Below are 21,312 nucleotides of genomic sequence, written 5' to 3'. Positions count from 1 at the left end.
TGGATATCTATCAAACTGCCATGTTATTCCCCATTAGCCACAAGAAGCGTTTTGTTTCCCTTGGAGCTGGCCTGCCAAAGCAGCTGGCTCCTGATCCAGGCCAGAAATTGAGATTTTCAGCTCAGCAAACAAGGGAAGGAAGACCGAGGGAAAATGGTAAAGAAAAAGAGAGGAGGAAGAGGAAGAATGCTGTCTCAGACAGAGGTAGTGCAGCTTTTCAGAAGGAACAATAGCATCTAAAAAAGGCTTTGCTGGAGGCTGGATTTACCTGCAGATTTAGGAACTGACTGTGTTTTGGCAGCTGACTTTACTGAACTGGGCAAAGCCACTTCTAGTGCTGGTCACTTGCTCTGCACAGGGAGGTCTGCCATTAGTAAAGGGTGGTGAGACAATCACTCAACACTTTGTATTTTTATCTGTGTGATCCATATGGCTGGGAAATTAATTTTTCAGATTTAATATACCTGAACTTTACTAACTTTTCATTATTATGAAGATACTGAATTATGTTAATGAGTGAGTCTGCTTATCTGTCACTGATTCAGTGCCTCTAAAACTCCTATTTTTTTTTTTTTTTTCCAAAGGCAGGTCAAACAAACCCCACAGTAAAGCTGTTTGTAGTTAATCTGTATGGACCAGCACATACTCTGGAACTGATGCCACCTGACAGCTTTAAGTCAAGGTATATAATTTCATTGTTTTGAAGCTCTTGTTTGATTTAACCTGATTTAGCTCTTTGGCTAATCATTGTCCTTTTACATCAGCACACTTCTCTTTGACTGGAATGCACTCGATCTCAGTCCCCATGGCTGAACATAGTGATAAAATTAAATATGGTTGTACTGGACTGATCTCCTGTTAGAAACCCAGGGGCTGGGATGTGCTCGTGTTTGATGTCTTTAAAAACTCCAGTTTATTAGAAATACATGAAATTAGGAATCCTAAGCTGTGGTTAGGGGGAGTGAACGCTGCCCTGCTTTCTGAGGTCGTTACTTATTCCCTCCCAGCCATTTCTTTCTGTGTTGCCAATTTGTTGCTTTCTGTTTCTGACATGAGATTGCAGAAGTGTCTTGCAGCTGCACAGAACAGAGAATCAGGGTGTTCCCTCAGTTAGAGAGAATTATTCTGAACTTCTCATTTGGTTTCTCATCCCAGCTAACAGGTGCAGTGAGGTGACAGAAGGTGAGGTGCAGTGACACTGGATCACATAGGTTAAGAAAGGCAGAGCTGTGTTTTTCAGGAGAAACTGCTGCAAAACCCCTGAGCTGATTTAACACTTCCTCTGACTTTGAGGCTGAGGTGATGAGCTCTGGCTGCAACTGGTGACTCTCCTGCTAAAGTTATTGTGATAAGCTGAGCCCCTTATTGCGTGTCCTTGCTTGAGATGCCTGAAATTTTTCTTTCAGGGCAAGAAAATTTTCATCCCTTCCTGTATGTGTATTCCATGGGTAGAATTTCCATCATCCTGATTCCATCCCCGTTGTGGTTTCAGAACATAATACTGATGATCTTCCAGCCCTAAAATATTAATTAATAAAGGTAATAATAATAATAACAACAACAACAATAGTTTTTGCCATCCAGATCTGGCTGCTGCCTAAGGGCCAGAGAAGTGCCACATCCTCTTTTCACTTAGGGCATTTTCAGATGGGGAATGGTGTAAGAAGGATTGGGAAGCACAAAGCTACCTCTTATTGAATGAGGGCTTTGGTGGATCAATGCCATGTTTGTCCCTGCTGGGTCCCTCGTGGATGGCTTAGGCAGTGCTCTGCCAGCACCCACACGTGCACACAGCCTCACCTTGGCAGGAGGTTGTGAACAGCCACTCACACACCCAGTCTGTGCATGAACTGGAGACAGAGAGGAGAGAAGGGTTCTCTGCATGCAGTTCTGAGGTGTTTAACAGCAACACCCCAAAGGGAACAGAGGCAAGAAAGAACAACAACCAAAAGCCCGCGCCGCCGGTTTTATCCCAAGAGCTCCCAAAGGCGGGCAGAGCATCCAAAACCAATGGTCTGAGGGCTAGGGGGCAGAGGCAAGGTTGAGTGGCATAACAGGGGCCAGTGGGAAAAGGGATGGGAGAGGGAGAGGACCAGTGACCAGCAGAATCTAGACAAAGGGAGAAATTTCTAGCACAGTGTTGTAGGGAGAGACCACTTATAGGGTAACTTGGGGGATGTAAAGTGGGCTTAGCCACCACAACAACCTCTGGCTGAAAAAACCCCACCTCTGCATATGTTATTCCAGTTCCTACAACCCCCCAAGTGTTTTATGGTAATTGTTCCCAAAACAATCAGGATGTTAACAGTGGCCACTTACTCACAACCATTACAAACAATCTTAGGCTGGTGTAGCTCTCTTCTACACAAATTGAAGTACTCTACTTTATTTCAGGAATAATTTAATGGTGAATTATGCCTTGCAATTATTGGTGTCACCTGGAATGCTTACTGATTGTGTTAGTAAGAGAAATTATTTTGAATGAGTTGAGCATTTTGAAGTATTTTCTTTCTATTCATGGACCACTACTGAAAAACAATGGAATTTCTTGCTGCTTGCTAACCCTTCATTAATTTAAGCAGTGCTTTAAGATCTGAAAGAGATTTCTTGCCATCAAGATCAGCATCTTCACTCTCCTTAATGGCATTGAAGTTGTCATTTAAGTGTCAGGAGGTGCAAAGAAGTTAAGTGAGAAAGCAATGTGTAAATCCCCAAGGAAAAAATAATCTTGTAGATGTTGTTCAGATGTTACGGTTTCACTTCAGGTTCTTCAGATTCATTCTGTTTCCCTGGCAGATGGAAAGAAATAGTAGATGGAAGTATGAATATTAGTATCTTAAAACTTACTTTGGCTTCTTGAAGCTGAAGCCAAATCTCTGAAGCATCTTTGACAGACTTTTCAGTTCTTGATATTGTTGTTGTTCAATTGAAATAATAATTACATTAAAAATTCTGGCTTGCTAGTGCATGAGAAGACTGAGTAAATCTGTTTGAACCTGGGGAAAAGAAGTTAGTTTCTTCATCATTTTAACTATTAAGTTATAATTTTCATGCTGTAAAATTTAGAAAGATTGTATAATTGTGAGTCAGTTTTACTGTAAATTGTGCATCTGACTCAGGATTTCAGTAACAGTCTTCACACTGGTTATCAACCCATATATGTTCATATATCAATAAATACAGAGGTATGAAAAATGTGCTTTAAACAGGCTTTTCTAGAGTGGAAACCTTTGAAGTTTGCAATGGTTGGGAGATTTTTTTTTTCCCCTTAAGTATTAGCTTTTTTAGTAAAAGTAGTAGCTGCCTTTAGCAGTCAATTTATTTCAGTGCCTTTCTAATCCATTTATTATGGAGTCATTAGTAAATAGGTCATGATTTCAGAATTAAATTGAATAGTTCATTATCAGGTATAGTTTTAAGGATCTTTCAGGGCAGAAGCATTTTAGAAATAGGTATTATACAGGTCATAACCAACTGCTGTTATGGAGAGATTCGCTCCTACACAGAAACCATAAATATGGGAAGGAAAGGGAAGGGGAAAGAGGTTCTGTTAGTTATAACCACAAAAAGTAATATTCAAATTCTCAACTTGTCACAAATTGTGTCTGGTGCAGGAGCTCTGAAGACATAAAACTGTTTCCCTGATTTTTAGGGCATCTGGGAATTTGATGTAAGATTAAATAAATTCAATGAAAAAATAATTTTCTCCTCGTAGGGATCCTGTAAAGGTGCTTGGTAAGATTTCCCAAGTTTTATTCAGGTTATTCTGATATAAAGATAGCAATAACACTTGTAAATTTTACTTCTGTTCTGTAGAAAAATTTACCATCTACTGTGTACTTTGAATGCCACAAAAAGACTTGACAGTCTTCCTGCAGATACGTGGTTGTATTTCATGCAATTACTGTTTCCCCCTTGGTGTTTCCATTCCATGTGTACAGCTGTGTTTTCTTCAGTGGCAAACAAGATTTAATATTTTGTTTCAGTCCTTTGTCCAGAATGTAATTATTGTTTCCTCTTTAAAGTGGGGTTGTGAGGAAGCTTGAGGTGTGTACAATAGATTAATTGCAAAAGAGCCTGAGAAGCTTGGAGATACAAACTGATTGCTTTCCTGCTTGTGTCACCTGGTGTCGTGGTAGATCTTGTTTTACTTGTGGCATACATTTTTGCCCCTCAGTAAGACTAAACATTTGTTAAAACAAACAAGCAAAAAAGGTAAATATTGGAATACACTTGATGCACTTGGAGTCCCCATTTCTGTTTATTGTTCTGGTATCCACATGTGAAAATAATCTGTTCTACCAGAAGTCACATATGAAAGCCAAAGGAGGCTGTGTATGCTGGGTTGTTCAGGTGTGTTCTGCCAGCACAGCAGTGGGATGGGGCTGGGTGCAGCTGCAGTGAACTCCTGCCTCTCCTGTGTGCAGCTTTGCTGCTGCTGCTGCTCAGCATCTTTGATCTAGTAAGGAGGCTTTTGAATGTATAATTAAAAGCCTGTTGTCAAAGAGTAATGAGATCTCTATCACTAATAGATTAAAAGCCTAATTATATTCAAGCTAAGCCCCTTGTTTTAAAGGGGGTCTGAGTTTCCAGGCAAGCTCACTCCAGTGTTGCACATAACTCAGCTGGACTGTGAAAGCTGCCAGCTGCCACCAGCAGAGGAGTGAAGGAATAGCTGGGCTGGGATGACAGACTGCAACAGGTCTTCCTCCCAACATCCCACCCACCCTGACAGCCCAGCAGGAACTGGGGAGGAGGCAGGCAAATTCTCCATGCCACAAGCCCAGGAAGCCTCATGTGCTTGGCCAGGGTTGTTGAGGGACAGACAATTTGGCCAATATTATGAGCTGTTTGTTAACACAGAAACAGGAACACACTGGTAGTGAGAGGGATTTCCCTTTTATCCAGAAGTTTTGTTATAAAATACTTGTTATTTTATAATTTTAAAGTGGGCTCTAGCTGCCCTCTAATATTACAGAACTTTTTTTTTTGTTTGGCAGTAGGACTGGATTCTTTTTGCAAAAATATTCATCTTCTGAAGGTATTTGGTGTAGGAAAATACTGGCTTCTGTTGAAATTCAGTGCTTGTTTCTAAGCTGGCTGGAAAGTACACAGTTCATGTGTATTTGCAAGCATATGTTTCACAGTTGGTAAAGTTTGTGTATATATGCAGAAATTTCCCAGGGGAACATCACACTGAAGGACTGAGCCATCCTACTTGTAGGAACACAGATGCTGGGCATTTGGGGTTATTTTCTCTATCCCTCAGTGCTGGCACAGTCATGCAGTACAGATTCAGCATTTTAATGGACTGTATCTATGGGTTTGGTTTTTTTCCTGAATTCTAATCTGAAACATCAGTGATCTGAACTTTTTTTTTTCCCCCACATGTTTTGCTTAGGGAATATTATATCACCATGGTGAAATGGGTAAGCAACACCAAGGCTGTGGTGAGATGGTTAAACAGAGCTCAGAATATCTCCATCCTTACAGTTTGTGAAACCACAACTGGGGCTTGTACCAGGGTAAGTTGTTTGGTTTTTTTTCCCAAAGTCTCTTTTCAAGGTTTCTTCTGCATTTTGTTTTCATAATCAGAAACAGATTTTTGGAAATCAGTTTGCAGATGCAGTAGTTGCAAGCTGAATATAATTAGTCAACAGGGAGGAAATGGATGTGAGAAAATTCCAAATGTGGTGAAATGATTTCATGTAATTAGCAACTTTGAGTGACATTTTCAGGATTACTAAGCTTTGTTCATTCATTAGCTTCAGTGGAAACTGCAGTTGCTGAACATCATGTACTTGGGATATAGCTAGAGCAGTGACAAGCTTGTCCTCTGACAGATATTTTCAGCTGACTGGTTTTTCCTCTCTCCTGCTGCAGAGTTTCATTTTAGATCTTTTCTTCTCTCACAGCTTCCATATACTTAAGGAAAAGGCATAAAACTCTTGTAGTTTCTTCAAATTTGATAGCAGACTCTAATAAATTTGGGAAAAAATAAATTGAAAGGCAACAGGGATGTTTCATTTTTTAATGTAAGCCAAGCTGAAATACATTTTTCTCTTTGAATCCAACCACATTCCAACCCTGGACCCAGACTCTGACTTCTGACACTCTTGCATTACATCTCTCCATTTTCACAGTCAATCTTGCATCTTGAATGCACTTGGCTGCTTTCCCATTCTGAGTCACAGTCTCTTCCCAGAACCAGCTAAAAGTAGAAATATTTTCTATACATGCTGATATCAGTACCAACAGATGCTCCAAAGCAGAGGGTATAATTTGGCAGTGTAAATGGTCATGAGTGATTAATGTTGGCCTCTGAGTCAAAAGGCTCCCATCAGTGTCTGCTACTGAAGTCAGTCATATTGAAGTGTTAGAGACTTTTTTCCAAGCTCATCTTCTTCTTTTCCTGCATACTGCAGGGTGCTTTCCCTGACTCAGAAACTATGAATAAATCCCCCAAAGTATGGATTAAGATTGTGACCATGGAGATTTGGTTGCTTTTCACCTGCTCCCTGTGAGCCTCTTCTCTTTTTATTAAGAAAGTTGGTCCTGAACCACTGTGAGAGCTGCTTCTGAGAGGGAACCTTTATGTGCTCCAAGGTCAATTGGGCTTGTTTGAAGTAGGTATCCAGGGAGCTGTAATCCAGGACATAATGTAGGGGAGAGAGACTGAGAAGTCCCACTCCAGAATACTTAGAGTGCAGCAAAGGACATTTTTAGGAGGGTGAGGAAGGATAGTGATGCAATCTCACCGTTGTGAACCCAGCTCAAGCCTGTCTCATCCTGGATGGTCCCTACACTGCACCCTCTGGGATTAGGTGATGCTCTTGAAATCACAAATGGATGAGGAAAGGCCTTATTGTGAGAATTTAGCATTTTATCAAACCAGGTGATTTCAGCTGTAAACCTTTTTTTTTTTTTTCCCATGGGATGTTGCACATGGCCTCAGTTTCAAAAAGGAATGTGTAAAACCAGCTGCTGCAATAGCTACAGATTCTCATTTTCAGGCCCTATACCTACAGATTCTTCTACAGCTAATAAATTTTCATTACTTCACTGTGGCTATGACAATTTGCAGCAGTTGATATATATTATATATTCCTTTTTCCAGCAATGTGTGCATGATATTTGGTTGTTTTGGGGTTTTTTTTCAGATGGCATGATGTGAAATATGAGTATGAACAATAAAACCCAAGAATTTGGTTTTATTCTTTTTCTCATCACTAATGCCACTCTGCAACCCATTAAAGCACGGGATTGTGATTTGAGAAGGTCTCACAATTTGAGCTTGATGCTGGCTGTTTGCCCAGTGTTGATGAAGGACCTAAAATATCCAGTTGTCAGATGATGCCTAGAGGTAAAAAACAAATAGAACTGCCTGTGTAAAGCTTCTTGATAGCTAATCAGAAAGGACTGAAATGGCATTCTTAGTTCCCCTGTGGTGTTCTACCAAAGACTCTGAATAAAGCAGCTGACTTTATAATTAAATTATCATTTGTTTCAATGCAAGTGCCAGCAAAGAGATGAGAAGATTGTAACACAGTAGAAAAAAAACCCCCATGAAATATCTAGAGACCTTTTGCTGAATGTGGGAAATATTTTTTATCTATAGCTATTCCATAAAAGCAATTTTATCCTTTTTTTTCTTTTAGAAGTATGAAATGCAGTCAGACCTGTGGCTTCCTAAACAGGTACAGTATAAATGCTATTTCCATGTGCATAATGTGTAACTGCTTCATTGTCATTTTTATTTAACTGTGTGTTATTTTATAAGATAATAAAATCCTGAGGCACCTGTGGGGGTTTTGGAGGCAATATTCCCTTCAGTTTCTGGTCGGTCTGGACACAATTCAGTAAGCATTTAGGTGAACAGCTGATTAACTACCTAAGTCTGGGATGGTTGAAGACAGACCAGATGAATCCCATTCCAGGCATGTCCTATTTACTGTGATTTGTTTCTGATTTTAAAATGATCTCACAAAATTAAAGCTGAAGGAGTTCAGAGATTAGAGGTCATATGGGCTATAACTGGAATGAGAAAGTAAAATATTTCTAAATTCATACGCCGAACAATATGTTTAACTAATATGTCAGCCAATTATTCCACTTCCATAGCTTCAGAAGGACTGTCCAATAACTGGATGAAACACATTCTATTTAAACTACATTTCAGGCTTCATTTTGCAATGTGTAAATGAGAAATCATTTTAACAAAAAAAACCCTATGCTTTTATAGCAAGCCATTTTCATTTAACATTTCTGTGCAAAGTTAGACATGGAGAGATGGTATCACATCAGGCTACAATTTGTGGTAAGACCCTGATTCAGAGTATCACTTCAATGTGCTTATTTTTTTCCATACAATTTTATCAAAATCAGTGGGTGTTAAACATGTACTTAATGAGTCCAAACCATTGAAAGTTTTTGTTCTCCTCCTCACCAGTAGGAGTTATCTCTGTCATTATTTGTATGTCTCTAAAGGACAGAGTCCTGGAAAGTCCCCCTGCATTAGGAATGAGGTTACCAGAGCTTTCATGGTGAGGGAGATTTCTGCAAGGGCTGTAACCCCTGCTTTAGGATGGGATTGCACTTGGCATGAACCCTTATTCAGCTTTAGCCACCACATCTTTGTTAAACTTAGTATAACATACTTAAAACCTAAGGATTTTTTTTTCTTTAATTAACTTATGAGCACAGCAACTACCAAAACCAAGGAGACAAAAAAATTTGGGCTGATCTTTTGTTGGAAGTGTAATGGAAAGTGTGCCAGCCTAACTCACTGTTACGTTTGTAGAACGAAGAACCCGTTTTCTCCAAGGACGGCAGCAAGTTCTTCATGACTGTCCCGGTGAAGCAGGGTGGCCGGGGCGAGTTTCACCACATAGCCATGTTCAGTGTGCAGGTAAGGCTCTGCTTCAGGCTGCTTTTAATATTCTGCTGCTTATCTGGGACTTCTACTGAGGACACATGGCCCAGGGAAAGGCCTGCACTTCAGTTTAATCAGAACACTTGTGTCATGGTCATTTGTCCTGTCCGGATCATCCCTCAGTGCAGTGGGACATATTTATAACTCCTTCCAGAATAAACACTAATATTACCCTCTCTATATACACTATACATGCCTATTTAAAAATAATAAATAATTTTAAATGTCTATTCAAATCTGCTCTTACACAAAACAGTAAAGGGAGGCAATACCCAAATTTAAAATTTGTGTGAAAGTTGGGACACTTTTATTACCCTTTGCAACATTTTTCAGCGGCTTCCATTTCCCAGGGTCATTACTTTTTCCAAAGAAGAATCTGAAAGAAGATAAATCTGCAGTGTGACTTTGAAGGTCACCAGTATGAAGTTGTGATGAACTAATAAAGGAAATTATGCCCTGGAACGGAACACTCCAAGGCATCTATTTAAATCATCAGAGCATTAATCCAGGTGCTTTAACAGAGCCATATGACATAGGAGGGATTACCAAGGTACCCAAAACATCAAAATAGCAGACTTGGTGCCAGGAAACTCTGTTATCTGCCTTTATGACAGTGTTCTGGTATGAACATTATTAAGTCTGAAATATGTTCACTGCAGACAGAACAAGAACAAAAGAATTCTAATGAAAATTTAACCTGAAGAAGCAAGAACAAAGATACTCATTCACTAGAGTAAATATATCAAGAAAGAGTCAGTGAAGATAAAAGGGATCACAGACATGTCAAATTCTATTTCCCAAAGAAAACAATAACTCAGATGACAGTCTGGTAAAGGTGTATTAATATAATAACCACATAGAAATTCACACCAGAGCAAAACCATTTAGTCAATCAAGTCTTATTTTGGTATCTTTCACAGTATGAATAAGTATCTTTAAAATACATGAAATAATAATGATCTAGATCTGAAAGTTCACTTGCAACATTCCCAAGGAGGTTACAGATACAATCAAATTTGCCTTAACCTTGTAGGCTTTGACATTTGTTGCTACAAAAAAGCCCAGGAAACTTGATCCTAATTCAGGAAACTACTTAAGCAAAGATTAACCCCACTCCTATTCAGTAGGGTAATTAAATATGTGCCTACTTTTGAACACATCTTCTAATTCCAGCAGAATAATGTTTGAAGTCAAGCTTATGTTTCAGAATTTAGTATTCTGTCCATTTTAAGCAGAATTAGAGCCCTGGGTACTGCACAGCTCCAAAACTAAAAAATACTTCTATTTTGCCTGCCATCAGCATGAGTAAACAAATCTGAATGGTATCACCAATGACAAATTTGGCTTTAAGCATGTAGCTGCTCCTGAGAAAAAGGAAATGTGATATCCCATGTATCAGCCATTATTCATCAGTAAGCAACATTCTGTGTGGTAATGGGGCTGATACAGAGCAGTAAAGGGCAGGAAATGTGTTTATATGCTGTGTTTTACACACTGCATTAATCTGATCGTCCATTATTTCTAAAGCAAACATAGAGGCATAAAAAGTATATTAACCGTTGCCCATAAAGCCTTTGGTCACATTAGATGTTTGTCACACCTTGTGAGAGCCACAGCAGCACAGCCCTGCAGAATTTAAAGCAGTCAGCAGATCACCAGTGCCCAGATGGTCACAGCTTTTCCGTGATGGAGAAAGCTAACTCTGGAATTTGGCACTGAGATTCTCATTCTTTCTCTGTGCCACTCAGAGCAGACACCAGCCCACTGGCAGAAATCAGCCTTGGTGTGCAGGAAAGTTAAAGCACAGAACCAATGTGGAGCTGCAGGGATAAAGAAGTAAATTTTAATGGCTCACTTTAATCACTGATGCTAATTTCTCAATCTTACAACAAATGCTGGTCTTTGTCAGGCTGCATTTCTTTGCACTTCAGAAAAGCATGTGTCAATGGCACAAAGCAAGTTAGCAGAGGCATCTAATTAAATCTTCATGCAAGGAGAAGTTACTGTCTAAAAGGTTACTGTCTCTCACAGTAGATTATTTACTGTCTGAATGTGGAGGGCTGGATGTGTGGTTTATTGTTTTCAAATGCTTTTAGTAACTTAGGAAATACTTAAAAGAAACTAATCTCAAAGTAGGATTGAATCATGTCTTAGGTATCTAAACATTTCTTTCATGGAGTTTTGCAACTCCAGAAAGTCTATTTTTTTTCCAACCACAAAATAAGAATTATAAAGTAACTTTAATGGATCAAGGCGATAACTTCCTGCAAGCTTCATAAATTATGTATTATGGCTGTAACCTTGAAAAATAACCATGTTTATTAACACTTGGCTGGGCTTTTTATTGCTGATTCCTGTTAGATTCTATGATCTTAATATTTAAATCTCTCTTGCAATAGTTGCAGCTTCTGTCTCTCTAGAGAAGAAATAGTCACCTACAATAAATCAGTAATACGTATTTTAATCATTCCTGGAGACAGCACTGAATATCAGACTCTTCCTGAACAGTGAGCCCTCATCATAAACATATGTACAGCACCTAGCACAATATCCTGGTTTCATTTGGTACTTGCAAGGCTTGTCATAAAGTTGCTACATCATTCTTTCCTTGTGGATCTGTTAGGAAACAGTTCAGTCCTGAGGGACTTGGTTCTGCCTTGCCAGCTCCCAGCATACCTTAGATGTATTCTTGAGCATTTTCTGCTTTTTAGTTATTGCTGCCGTTGATGTGGAGCTCAGGGTACAGTTCAGAAATACATGGATTAAAAAAAAAAAAAGCCAACCTTTTTGCCTTTATGACTTCTTGTAGGCTTTGTAACCACTGAGTATCACCTCTGAAATATCACCCCTTTTCTTTACAAAGTTTGTCTTGAATTTGAAAACTAAGAATTTGTATATCCAGACCAAGCATAATAACCCTAATACAGAAAAAAACCACATAGAGTATGTCCAAGCTGTGAGGGTTGAAGTTTTAATCTTCAGTAGCCTAAGCCACGATTTTACCTTTTGTACTAGGAAACACCCTCAGATGAGCTTCTCACTTCAGGTTTTGTTGTTTTTAACCCATGTCTGATGAGGAGTCTGGTGCAACTTCCAGCTGAAGAGTTGGTTTTACCTGCATTGCATCCTGACTTCTATTATTTGTTGACATGTGGGCAACTGAAAGAAAAATTTCACTGAAAACCAAGATTATTTTAATGACTTTGATAGGCTTATAGATGGGAGGGAAAGGATAAGTGAAGTTCAGGCCTGTCAAAATGTGAGCTTTGTGGTTTAAAGATGTTATGTTGTATATTAAAGTTTAAAAAGCTCTAATCAATAATGACATGTGCAGGCAATCCTGCTAGGCAAAGAAAAATGTAGCAAGGTGAAAGTTAATGTTTTCCATCTCTCTCCAGGCTAAAAGTGAACAAATCAGTGTGAGACACCTGACATCAGGGAACTGGGAAGTTATCAAAATCCTGGCATATGATGAAAATACTCAGAAGATGTAAGCACTGTTCTCTTTATTTATAAAAATGTTCAAGTATTAAAGTTGCATCCATTTAACTCAAAATTAAACAGTATTTCTTTCATTTTTGAGCATTACTGTAACTTTGACACACCTGAGTACATAAAGTGCAGTTGTAAGACAATTCATCTGCCATTCTTTTCCTGGCTGCTTTTTTATGCAGAAGGAAAGAAGCACACCATGGTACCACTTGACTCTGTATTTTTCTGTGTAAAAGGAATTAACACACAGTGCAGCAGTAATAATCTTTTGGTAACTTCTTTCCTGGAGTCTGGATAAGAAGCCACAGTAAATTTTGAGTACTTGATAAAACATCGCACTTTTACTGCATGAGGTCTCAGAGTTTTGGGGATCTGATCCAACTTCATAAATTCAAATATTTTTAGAGGTTATCAGGATTCCTGATTCTCACCCAGATCACTCACAGAGAAATCTTTCCCAAGCCCATCTTAGTGACAGAATGGAAGGAAATGCAGCACATATTTGTGCTTTTGGGGAGGAGTATAGAAATAAAATGTCTGAAGGCTCCACCTGACTTCAGTGGATCTTGCTTAATTTTCACATTATCTGTCCATGACAAAAAATATACAAGCATGTCTAATTCTCATTTGCTTTAAAATAAGTGATATTTGAGCAGGAACTTTTTTGAAGCTGCAATAAGTCCCATCTTCTCATTGCCACTGGAGAAAACCCTTTTTTGACGACTCTTACTGTCGGTTTTGAGAATACATCTGTAGAGAATTTCCTGGTACTTCTGCAAGGCCCACAGGAAAAAAAAGAGGTCTGATTGCACTCAGGCTGCAGAGAGGTGCCAGATTGCACATGGGCTGTCTCAGCCACTTGAGGGGATTGCTTTGCCCTCCTTCTGCCTATCAAGGAGAAACTTTGTGGGGATCTCCTCAGGGAAAGGGCTTTTCTTGGTATTCTTGCAAAGTCTCTTTCCACTGTGAAAATAGGTTGGTTTACAGCTCAAAAAGGCTTTCAGATCTCATAAGACTTATTGTAATATATGACATAATTTCATTGTGACCTTTGTCTACTACTTGGATTTATATTGCAAACTCTTGGAGTGAAGCAGAAACTTTTGTATTTTTAATATTCAGAGAGGTGTCTCGGTTGCTGCTGGAGCTCCTGGGCATGACAGGAATTAAAACCATGAAATCCTGTTTTCATCACTGTTTTAATAGGAAATTTTATAGCTTCTGAAATAACTAATCTGTATATTGGACCTAATTTTAATCTTTTAACTTAGGTTTATATATAAGTATTTGATCTTCAGGGATATTTGTGAATTTTTAATTTTTAAAAATGTTATTTATGATGTCTCTCACTTCTCTAAACACTACCCAAATCAGACAGTTTACCAAACTGAGTTTAACTTTTTTCCTCTTTTGGGCACAGTTATTTCTTAAGCACTGAAGATTCCCCAAGAGGAAGACAGCTGCACAGGTAAGAAGTACATTGGGCTGTGTTCTCAGCTTCTTCATCCCAAGACTTAAGTAATATGCTTGGGTAATCATTTATATTGTATAAAAATTAGTATGCTTGAGCTGTAACAAGGAAAGAATCATATCTTTTCAAAATTAAAATTGCCGGTGTTTTCCATTTTCTAAAAAAATGTAAAAATTTGTAACACAAAATGTTTTTACCACTTAAGTCTTCACTAGTCCTTTATCAGCATCTAAAAAGTTAAACCTAAATACAAGCATTTAACGTGATTGTGTTTTAAAAGTAAGCAAAGTTTTCTAAATAAAAATATCTGTAGGGTTTAATCATGTAACCTAAAGTGTGGGGGCAAAGCACCTCACCTCATTCTCAGTGCCTAAATCTGAGGTTAGTGAGGTTTTCATGGTGTCCTACTGATGCTGTTCCCCACAGCACTGTGAGTTATTGCAGTGCCAGTGGTGCTTTGGGCAGCTTTTGGATCATGTCCACGTTGCCCAGTTTATGGAACAGCAGCCCAGTGAGTCTTCTGGAAATTGTTTGCATCAGGCACAAAAGGAGCCAGTGGTATTTTGGCAAGTTTGGGGGTTAAAACGAATTCTGTCGTTCTGATGAGCTAATTCTTGGTTTATTGTATATTATTCCAATGTAAAATGTTTCTGATCATTTCTTTCTCCCAGTGTATCAACAGTGGGGTCATTGAATCGTCAGTGTCTCTCGTGTAACTTCTTGAAAGAGCAGTGCACCTACTTCAGTGCAAAGTTCAGCCCCATGAACAGGCATTTTCTCCTGCACTGTAAAGGTAAGTCAAATTCATGGGGTGTAATGCTGTTTGTTTCTGAATTAATGTATTCCCTTGAGAAGGGCATTAGGCTGCAGTCTAACATTTAGCTCAGCAGTGGATTACTCAAAGTTCTGTACAGAGCCTATTCCAAGACTGCAAGTAAAGATGTTCTGTGAAACAGCTAAATAATGAGTGATGTTAGAAAGCCACTCCAGTCCTGACCCTCCTGTACAAGTAAAGGACATCAACTTAAATTCACCCTAAATAAAAATCCTTCACCAAAAAATTTGGAATTTTGGTGATAATCCTGTGGGGTTTTTCGTAACAGCTTCATTATTTTATGTATTGGGATTGATCTTGTGCAACTACACCTAGTTAAAAAATGAGGGCCTGTGTTCTGTAGCAGTGTTTGTACACGTGGATGTGCAGTGTATGTATACTCCCCCATATGTATGTGTATCTATGTATCTACCAAAAAACAGCTCTGGTTTAATCCCCAAAGACAGATCCTCTATATCAATACAATTGAAATAAATAACTCACTGTGTTTTGCAGTTACCTGCCTTGCAGTAGCACTAAATGGCACCATTTGGCTTCAGAATTTCTGTATAAACAAAAAAATAGAACCATCCCACACAGATAAATTTATAACCTACACACAGGAAATAAACGCTGATATATAAGTGATAAAAAAGGTTCAGAAAAACATGAGAGAATCAATAATAAAGCACATAGGTAGACCTGTTGTCCTTGAAACTTGCAAAATTTTAGACACCATCCCCCCAGTATTTTTGCATAGCTGAGATCAGAGTGCAAAGAGCAGAGCACAGTTCATCTGAAATACATATGAATAGCTCAATTTATATACATGCATTTTCTCTCTTTCTTTTGCAACTCTTTTTTTTTTCTTTTTTCCCCACAAAAATAAAATACCTGCTGACCTGAGCATTGAATGTATCCAGACAAAGAAACTATGAATATATATTATCTAAAATAAGGAGTTTGTTTTCGGTTTTGTTGGTTTGGGTTGTTTTTTTGTGGAAATGCACCTACAGTACGTAGCTGATTAGAAGAAGAATATACAAACTGTGTGGTTTATACAGGGCCAAATCTGCAGCAGAAGTGATGGAGCTAATCTTGAGGTCCTTCTCTGAGTAATGAGCTCCTCATGCTTTAAGCAGAGTTTTCCCTTGTGCTTGATGTAATCCCTATGGGGTAAGTCTCAGATTCCTGCAGGAGGGAGGGTTGATAAATTGGGAAGAGTTTTTTGCCTTGAATCAGCAATGTGCTAGGGTCCAAAAGCATCTTGTTATTATTTTAGCAATATTCAGCCTGTAATTTTTGACGTGTTCTTTTGATATAAAAATGTGGATGCCAGCAGGGGGTTGTGCATGTGATTACTCACAAGCTCATGACTTTCAGTGACTTTAGCAGTTCTCTGAGCTGGGAAGGCTGTAGATCTTCCTCCCAGGATTAAACCTACACTCCACTGCGTTGCAGTAGACTACCCCGAGCTGTAGATGTTGGGCAGGGATGATAAACCACTGTCATTAAGTTTTCCTACCTCTGACATTAATTTATAGCTGCTGGCTGGGAGATTTTTCAGGGATCTCCTGTGTTTCACCAGGGCTTGGCAGGTACAGCAGCAGCGTGGCCCCGGTGTAGTGCCAGGGCCCTGGGCTAGGTTGGCATTTGGCAGTATCAAAGTTGATGGCAGGATCACCACAGAAGTGGCATCAAAACCCTCCTGCTTGTAAGAGTATGAGGCAAACTGCTTCAGGGAGACAAATGGCACATCTACTGTGTGCATACACAGTCATTTTCCCACAGCAAAAAGCCTTTACCGAATTGTTACAAAAGCAATTCCCCCAGAAAAACCCTTGGGGGACTCTGAACTGGTTCAATCTGTGTAAGTTTCAATTCTTCAACCTCCTGTTTACTCACAAGCACCTTTATTAGTATAGTTTTTCCTTCTTAGTTTCCCTCAGCCAGGAGATCTCTCTCACTTTTCCAGCTGTATCCATCTCCAGAGACTCTCCTGATTGAGGAGTTATTTCTTGCCTGGTAGATGGAGGACTGGCTCCTCAGCCTCTCAGTTTTGGCAAGCACATCCTTTGCACTTATTTTCCACACTGCTTGTGGACTTTTCCTTTAGCACTTCACAAACACTAGCAAGATATTATTCTTTCTACTCAAATAAGATAGTTCACAGAGGGAGTAATTGTTCTCCCCTTTTATAAAGCACGAAATAAGCTGTGGGTTTGGGGTTAGTGAAGGAGGTCAATGGGAAATCCAAGTGCTGTGCTTACTTCTGATGCTCTGTAACACAATGCCTGTAACACAAATCTGTCTTTTTCTTTTTTTCCTCTGATCAGTGTTTTCATCTACTTCAATCTCCCTTTTTTCAAAATCTGTCATTATCCTTCCACCTTTAGTATGACAAATAGAGCTGGGCTGGAAAGCTGATGCTTTCCCCCTCAGAGATGGCCTTTCTTAAATAAGAATTTACAACAAAATGACAAATTCAGAAGAAGTAAAAAGTGCTGGAAATAAAAACAAACCAAAGATAAAGAGATATCTGGAGAAATTATCTTCTTGGAGAGCTAAGGCAGAAAGCTGTGATTTGTCAACAATCTGCCTGTAAGATTTTTGTCAATCATCCCCCTTGAGGGAGAGAATGAAATTGATAGAAATCTTCAGTGAAGGCTGTGAGTGTCATCATGCTATTTATTTCAGGTATTTACATTTCCCTAGGCTCATGCCATAATTAATTGAGAGAGACAGTCTCTCAAAACACATAAATGAGGCTCTATCTCTGAACTCTCAAAGGGAATTGTTTTTTTCTCAAAAAGAGAATTGTAACTCCTAATTTCAAAGGGTCCATGCCTTCATCTGCCATGGGGTCCTCAGGGACTTCAGCTTTTCTGCATTGTTCTTCCTCACCCCATAGTCACTGAATGCTTCTAATGTAAACTCTGAGGTAAAACTGAGTTTCTCACATGTAAGTTCTGTGTTGGGGGTGGAGACACAGGATTTTCTTTTGCAAGTTTAGACTGGTGGGGATCTTCAGAGCAAGGACAGCAGACTCAGCCACTTCTGAGTATGCTGAATGCTTGGTCATCCCACTTTCCCACACCACCTTGTGCATTTGCACAGTAGCTGTTGACATGAAGAATTATTGCTTTTAGTTTCTTAGTGCAGTAAAAATAAAGTATGTGAAATAGGATTAGACTACATCACACCTAGATGTAACTGTGATGCTGTTGGTTTTACAGAGTTGGCATAACAAAGGAGCTTCTTAAACAGATAGTTAAGTGAAATATAATTTTTTCAACACCTCTATAGCTTTTCCATAGAAAATGTAAGTTGATATTAGCACTAATTCACTTCCCAGTCAACCTAAATGTCAAACTGCTATATTTTAAACAACACCATTAAGTGTCTCTGTAATTTTTTTATTCGTCTCTTAAAACTAAAACATGGATAAAACATGGATATTATTAAAAAAAAAAAAAGAATGCTCCTTCTGGGTGCAGGGTCTGAGCTGCTGAACAGGCAGAAGGCAGTGCCTGTTTCACACTTTGTTGGTCCTGTAGCCTGTGTCCTTCCCAAGAGGCACCAGTGGAGTTCCTGCTCTGTTTGAAGGGAACTGTGTATGGAGCTTCCAAGATCCCATCTTGTGGGGTAACTGGTGCTCTCCTTCTTTGTCACTGAACTACAGAGTACAAACTACCCCACCCTTCCCCTGTTTTTCTTCTCTCCTCAAAACAGGACCAGGTGTTCCAGTTGTAAGCGTGCACAGGACAAATAATACAGCAAGTGAGTATATCTTATGAAATAAGTAAATTTTCTTGCCATCCTTAATTTCTTTGGGGAGTGTGGGAGAGGGGAAAGTACGTACATGAAAACGTCATGCAAGTACATGAAAACTAATTCATACAAAGTGCTATTAATTACCTTTTATCATCGTTATTAATTACCTTTTATCATCATTATTAATTACCTTTTAACATCCACATCAGCAAATGATAAGGATAGAAGTAAATCAAATGACTAAAACTTCCCCAGATTTTCAGATATGTTTTGTACTAAGTACATGTGACTCACCTTCTGTTTACACTTGAGTAAATTGGATGGCAGCTTGGTCTTCATCCTTTTCACTTTCTTTGTGGATTATGCTGCCATTGCAGTACACCTGCTGTGTTTTTAGAGATGTTTTTAAAGTTACAATCCAATTATGTTGAAGTCAGGTACAGTCCTTGGATGATTGATCATAAAAGCTGACCTACATATGTTGGTTTAGTCGTTCTCTTATATTTCTCAAATCAGAAGAAGCTCCACTGACATTTTCAATGAAGACAAATCCAATAATAAAGGCTTTCTAGGAGGGTATTCTATACCTCTATTTGTCAAGTTTTACTCATTATTTTTTCTGTATATTGAGACCAAGTCTGTTACTGTTTCCTGGCTGCTGAGGTGCTTTGAAATGGAAAACTGTCCTTCAGCAGTTGAATTTTCCTGGTGGTGCAGCAGAGGTAACAACTGTGCTGCCTCCAGCTCCACTGTTGCTCCACTAGCATGGAGCTGTGGACTACAGGAATTGGGAACAACTTTTCATTCAAAGGCACTAAACCAATTCTTGCATATCCTCATTTCATGAATTGGATTATCCCCAGCATTTTTTCCCAGAATCCAAAAGTCCTGAACTGTACCTGTCTGCATCCCCTTTGTCTTGGGCCAGTCAGGATTCAGGATTCAGCCATAACAGTGGAGCTAATCTTGCATGTTGAAGTAGCACCCTGATCAATAGTGCCATGCTATGAAGTGTTAATTAATATCTGAATTTTGGTTTCCTTTTTTTTTTCCTTTTTTCTTTTTTAATGCCACTGTTTGTGTTTGCAAAGCCCAGTGCCATGGCACACCAGGGGCAGGGAATTTTATCCAGCTCAGAAAAAGGTAGCTACTGCTCAAAAGTAAATGCATTTTAGATTTCTGTGGAGCTCCTCAGTTCTGCAAAGGCAGACTTTTGCTCTTTATTACCTGCATCTAAAGTACTATTGAGTGTGAATTACTGAAATAGAGATTTATGTGCAGCACCTTAGGGTAAAATAAAGCAGGTCAGGACAGAGGGATGTTGTTTGTTGTAACAACAAAAAGCCAAATAATAAGAGAGATAATTTACCATGAGTGTTTCAGTGCAAGATTAGATTATCCTCTTCAATTCATAAAAGAATGATTAAGGATTATTTCAATTATCCCATCCTCAGACTATAATTATACCATTTTGGTTGACTGCCCAGAACAAGCATTCTCCTCAGATTATCTGTTTTGGCCCTAAGTGAAGAGTTTATTATTTAATTAAAAAAATCTAAATTTTGGAAGCAAGATCGGTAATTTGAGCTAAAAAAAGGAAAAAAAAAAAAGAACAAATTAGCCATTCTTTCTGTGCAAAAGGGTTGTTTCAAATTAGTCTGCAGCTTTAAACCAAGCTGATGCTCTTGCTCTTGGTTGAAGTGCAGAAGACAAATAAGGACATGCAGTGACCACATTTAGCTGTGCTGGCTAAATAATGCCTTGGAATAGGTAATATTGGGGAAAAGGATGCCTGCATGAGGCTTAGGATGTTTCCCAGCAGAGCAGCCTCGTGCTGCAACAGCTGCTGTTAGGATTTGTCAGGGATGCTGATATTCATGTGAATCATCATATCTGATTCATCAGAGATTTTATTGGTAGTGCTTAATGAAAACAAAGCCTGCCAAAGCCAAAAAAATGAACTGGATGTGTATCTTTTTAAACTGAAAAGTAGTTGCATTATTTTAAATTTATAGAAGGAATTCATTTACAAGATTAATTGCAAGATTAATTTGCAAGGTCATTGCACACTTCTCTCTTTTTCTTTATTTTTTTTTACATCTTGATGTATCTCTGGTGTGATGATTCTCCATGCCTTTCAACATGGTTTTTCTTCCTGTTTTGTAGAGTTTTATATTTTGGAAAATAACCCGGTGTTGAAAGAAGTTGTTTTTAAGAAAAAGAATTACAAGACTGAAATCAAAATGCTTCACATTGAGGATTACGGTAAATCTGGCAAAATGTTACTTTAAGAAGCCAAAGGCTTTCTTTCAATGTTACTGTTTTTCATCTGTGTAACTACCAGCCTTTAATGTTTTGCTCTTTTCTTAAAAGAATTCCCTTTACAGTTGTCCCTGCCAAAAGATTTCACGGATCGAAACCAGTATGCCCTCCTATTAATAATGTAAGTATCTGGGTGGAATCACTCAAAATAATAAAAAAGTGCTTCATAGAAAATATTTAAATCTGAAAGTAGATTTTTTTTTTTTTAACCTTTTGTAGGAAAAAATATCTCATTGCTTTGAGTTGAGTTTTTTTAACCTTTTGTAGGAAAAATATCTCATTGCTTTGAGTTGAGAAATCAAAAAGCTTGTTCTTGGGAAGACTTTGTGGCAGGTGCTGTCTGGTAGAGATGCCTGGGGTTTTCTTGAGCTAGTCAAACCTAGCTGTGCTTTGCTGTGCTTTCATGGACGGGAGGCACTGGCGTTTCTGATGGTGTAGCTTCGAGTCATCCCACGGTGTTTCCTGGACCCTTACTGATCCTGCCCACAGAGCATCTCACTCAGAGCA

General features: G+C 38.8%; 1 protein-coding gene across 1 annotated transcript in view; it reads left to right on the top strand.

Moving 5' to 3' along the window:
• The window catches only part of DPP10 (dipeptidyl peptidase like 10), a 251,064-nt gene that overhangs the window by 209,837 nt on the left and 19,915 nt on the right, over positions 1-21,312 (top strand). The window contains exons 10-19 of the mRNA XM_069021194.1: positions 585-682; positions 5,402-5,525; positions 7,659-7,697; positions 8,801-8,908; positions 12,331-12,422; positions 13,845-13,892; positions 14,567-14,688; positions 18,442-18,489; positions 20,650-20,748; positions 20,857-20,926. Of these exons, the coding sequence (XP_068877295.1) occupies positions 585-682; positions 5,402-5,525; positions 7,659-7,697; positions 8,801-8,908; positions 12,331-12,422; positions 13,845-13,892; positions 14,567-14,688; positions 18,442-18,489; positions 20,650-20,748; positions 20,857-20,926 (848 nt within the window). The remainder of the gene's footprint in view (positions 1-584; positions 683-5,401; positions 5,526-7,658; positions 7,698-8,800; positions 8,909-12,330; positions 12,423-13,844; positions 13,893-14,566; positions 14,689-18,441; positions 18,490-20,649; positions 20,749-20,856; positions 20,927-21,312) is intronic.

The sequence above is a fragment of the Aphelocoma coerulescens genome, chromosome 7, assembly GCF_041296385.1.
Source record: "Aphelocoma coerulescens isolate FSJ_1873_10779 chromosome 7, UR_Acoe_1.0, whole genome shotgun sequence".
Lineage (NCBI taxonomy): Eukaryota > Metazoa > Chordata > Aves > Passeriformes > Corvidae > Aphelocoma > Aphelocoma coerulescens.
Note: the sequence above shows the minus strand (reverse complement) of the source record. Positions and strands in the feature narration are given on the sequence as shown.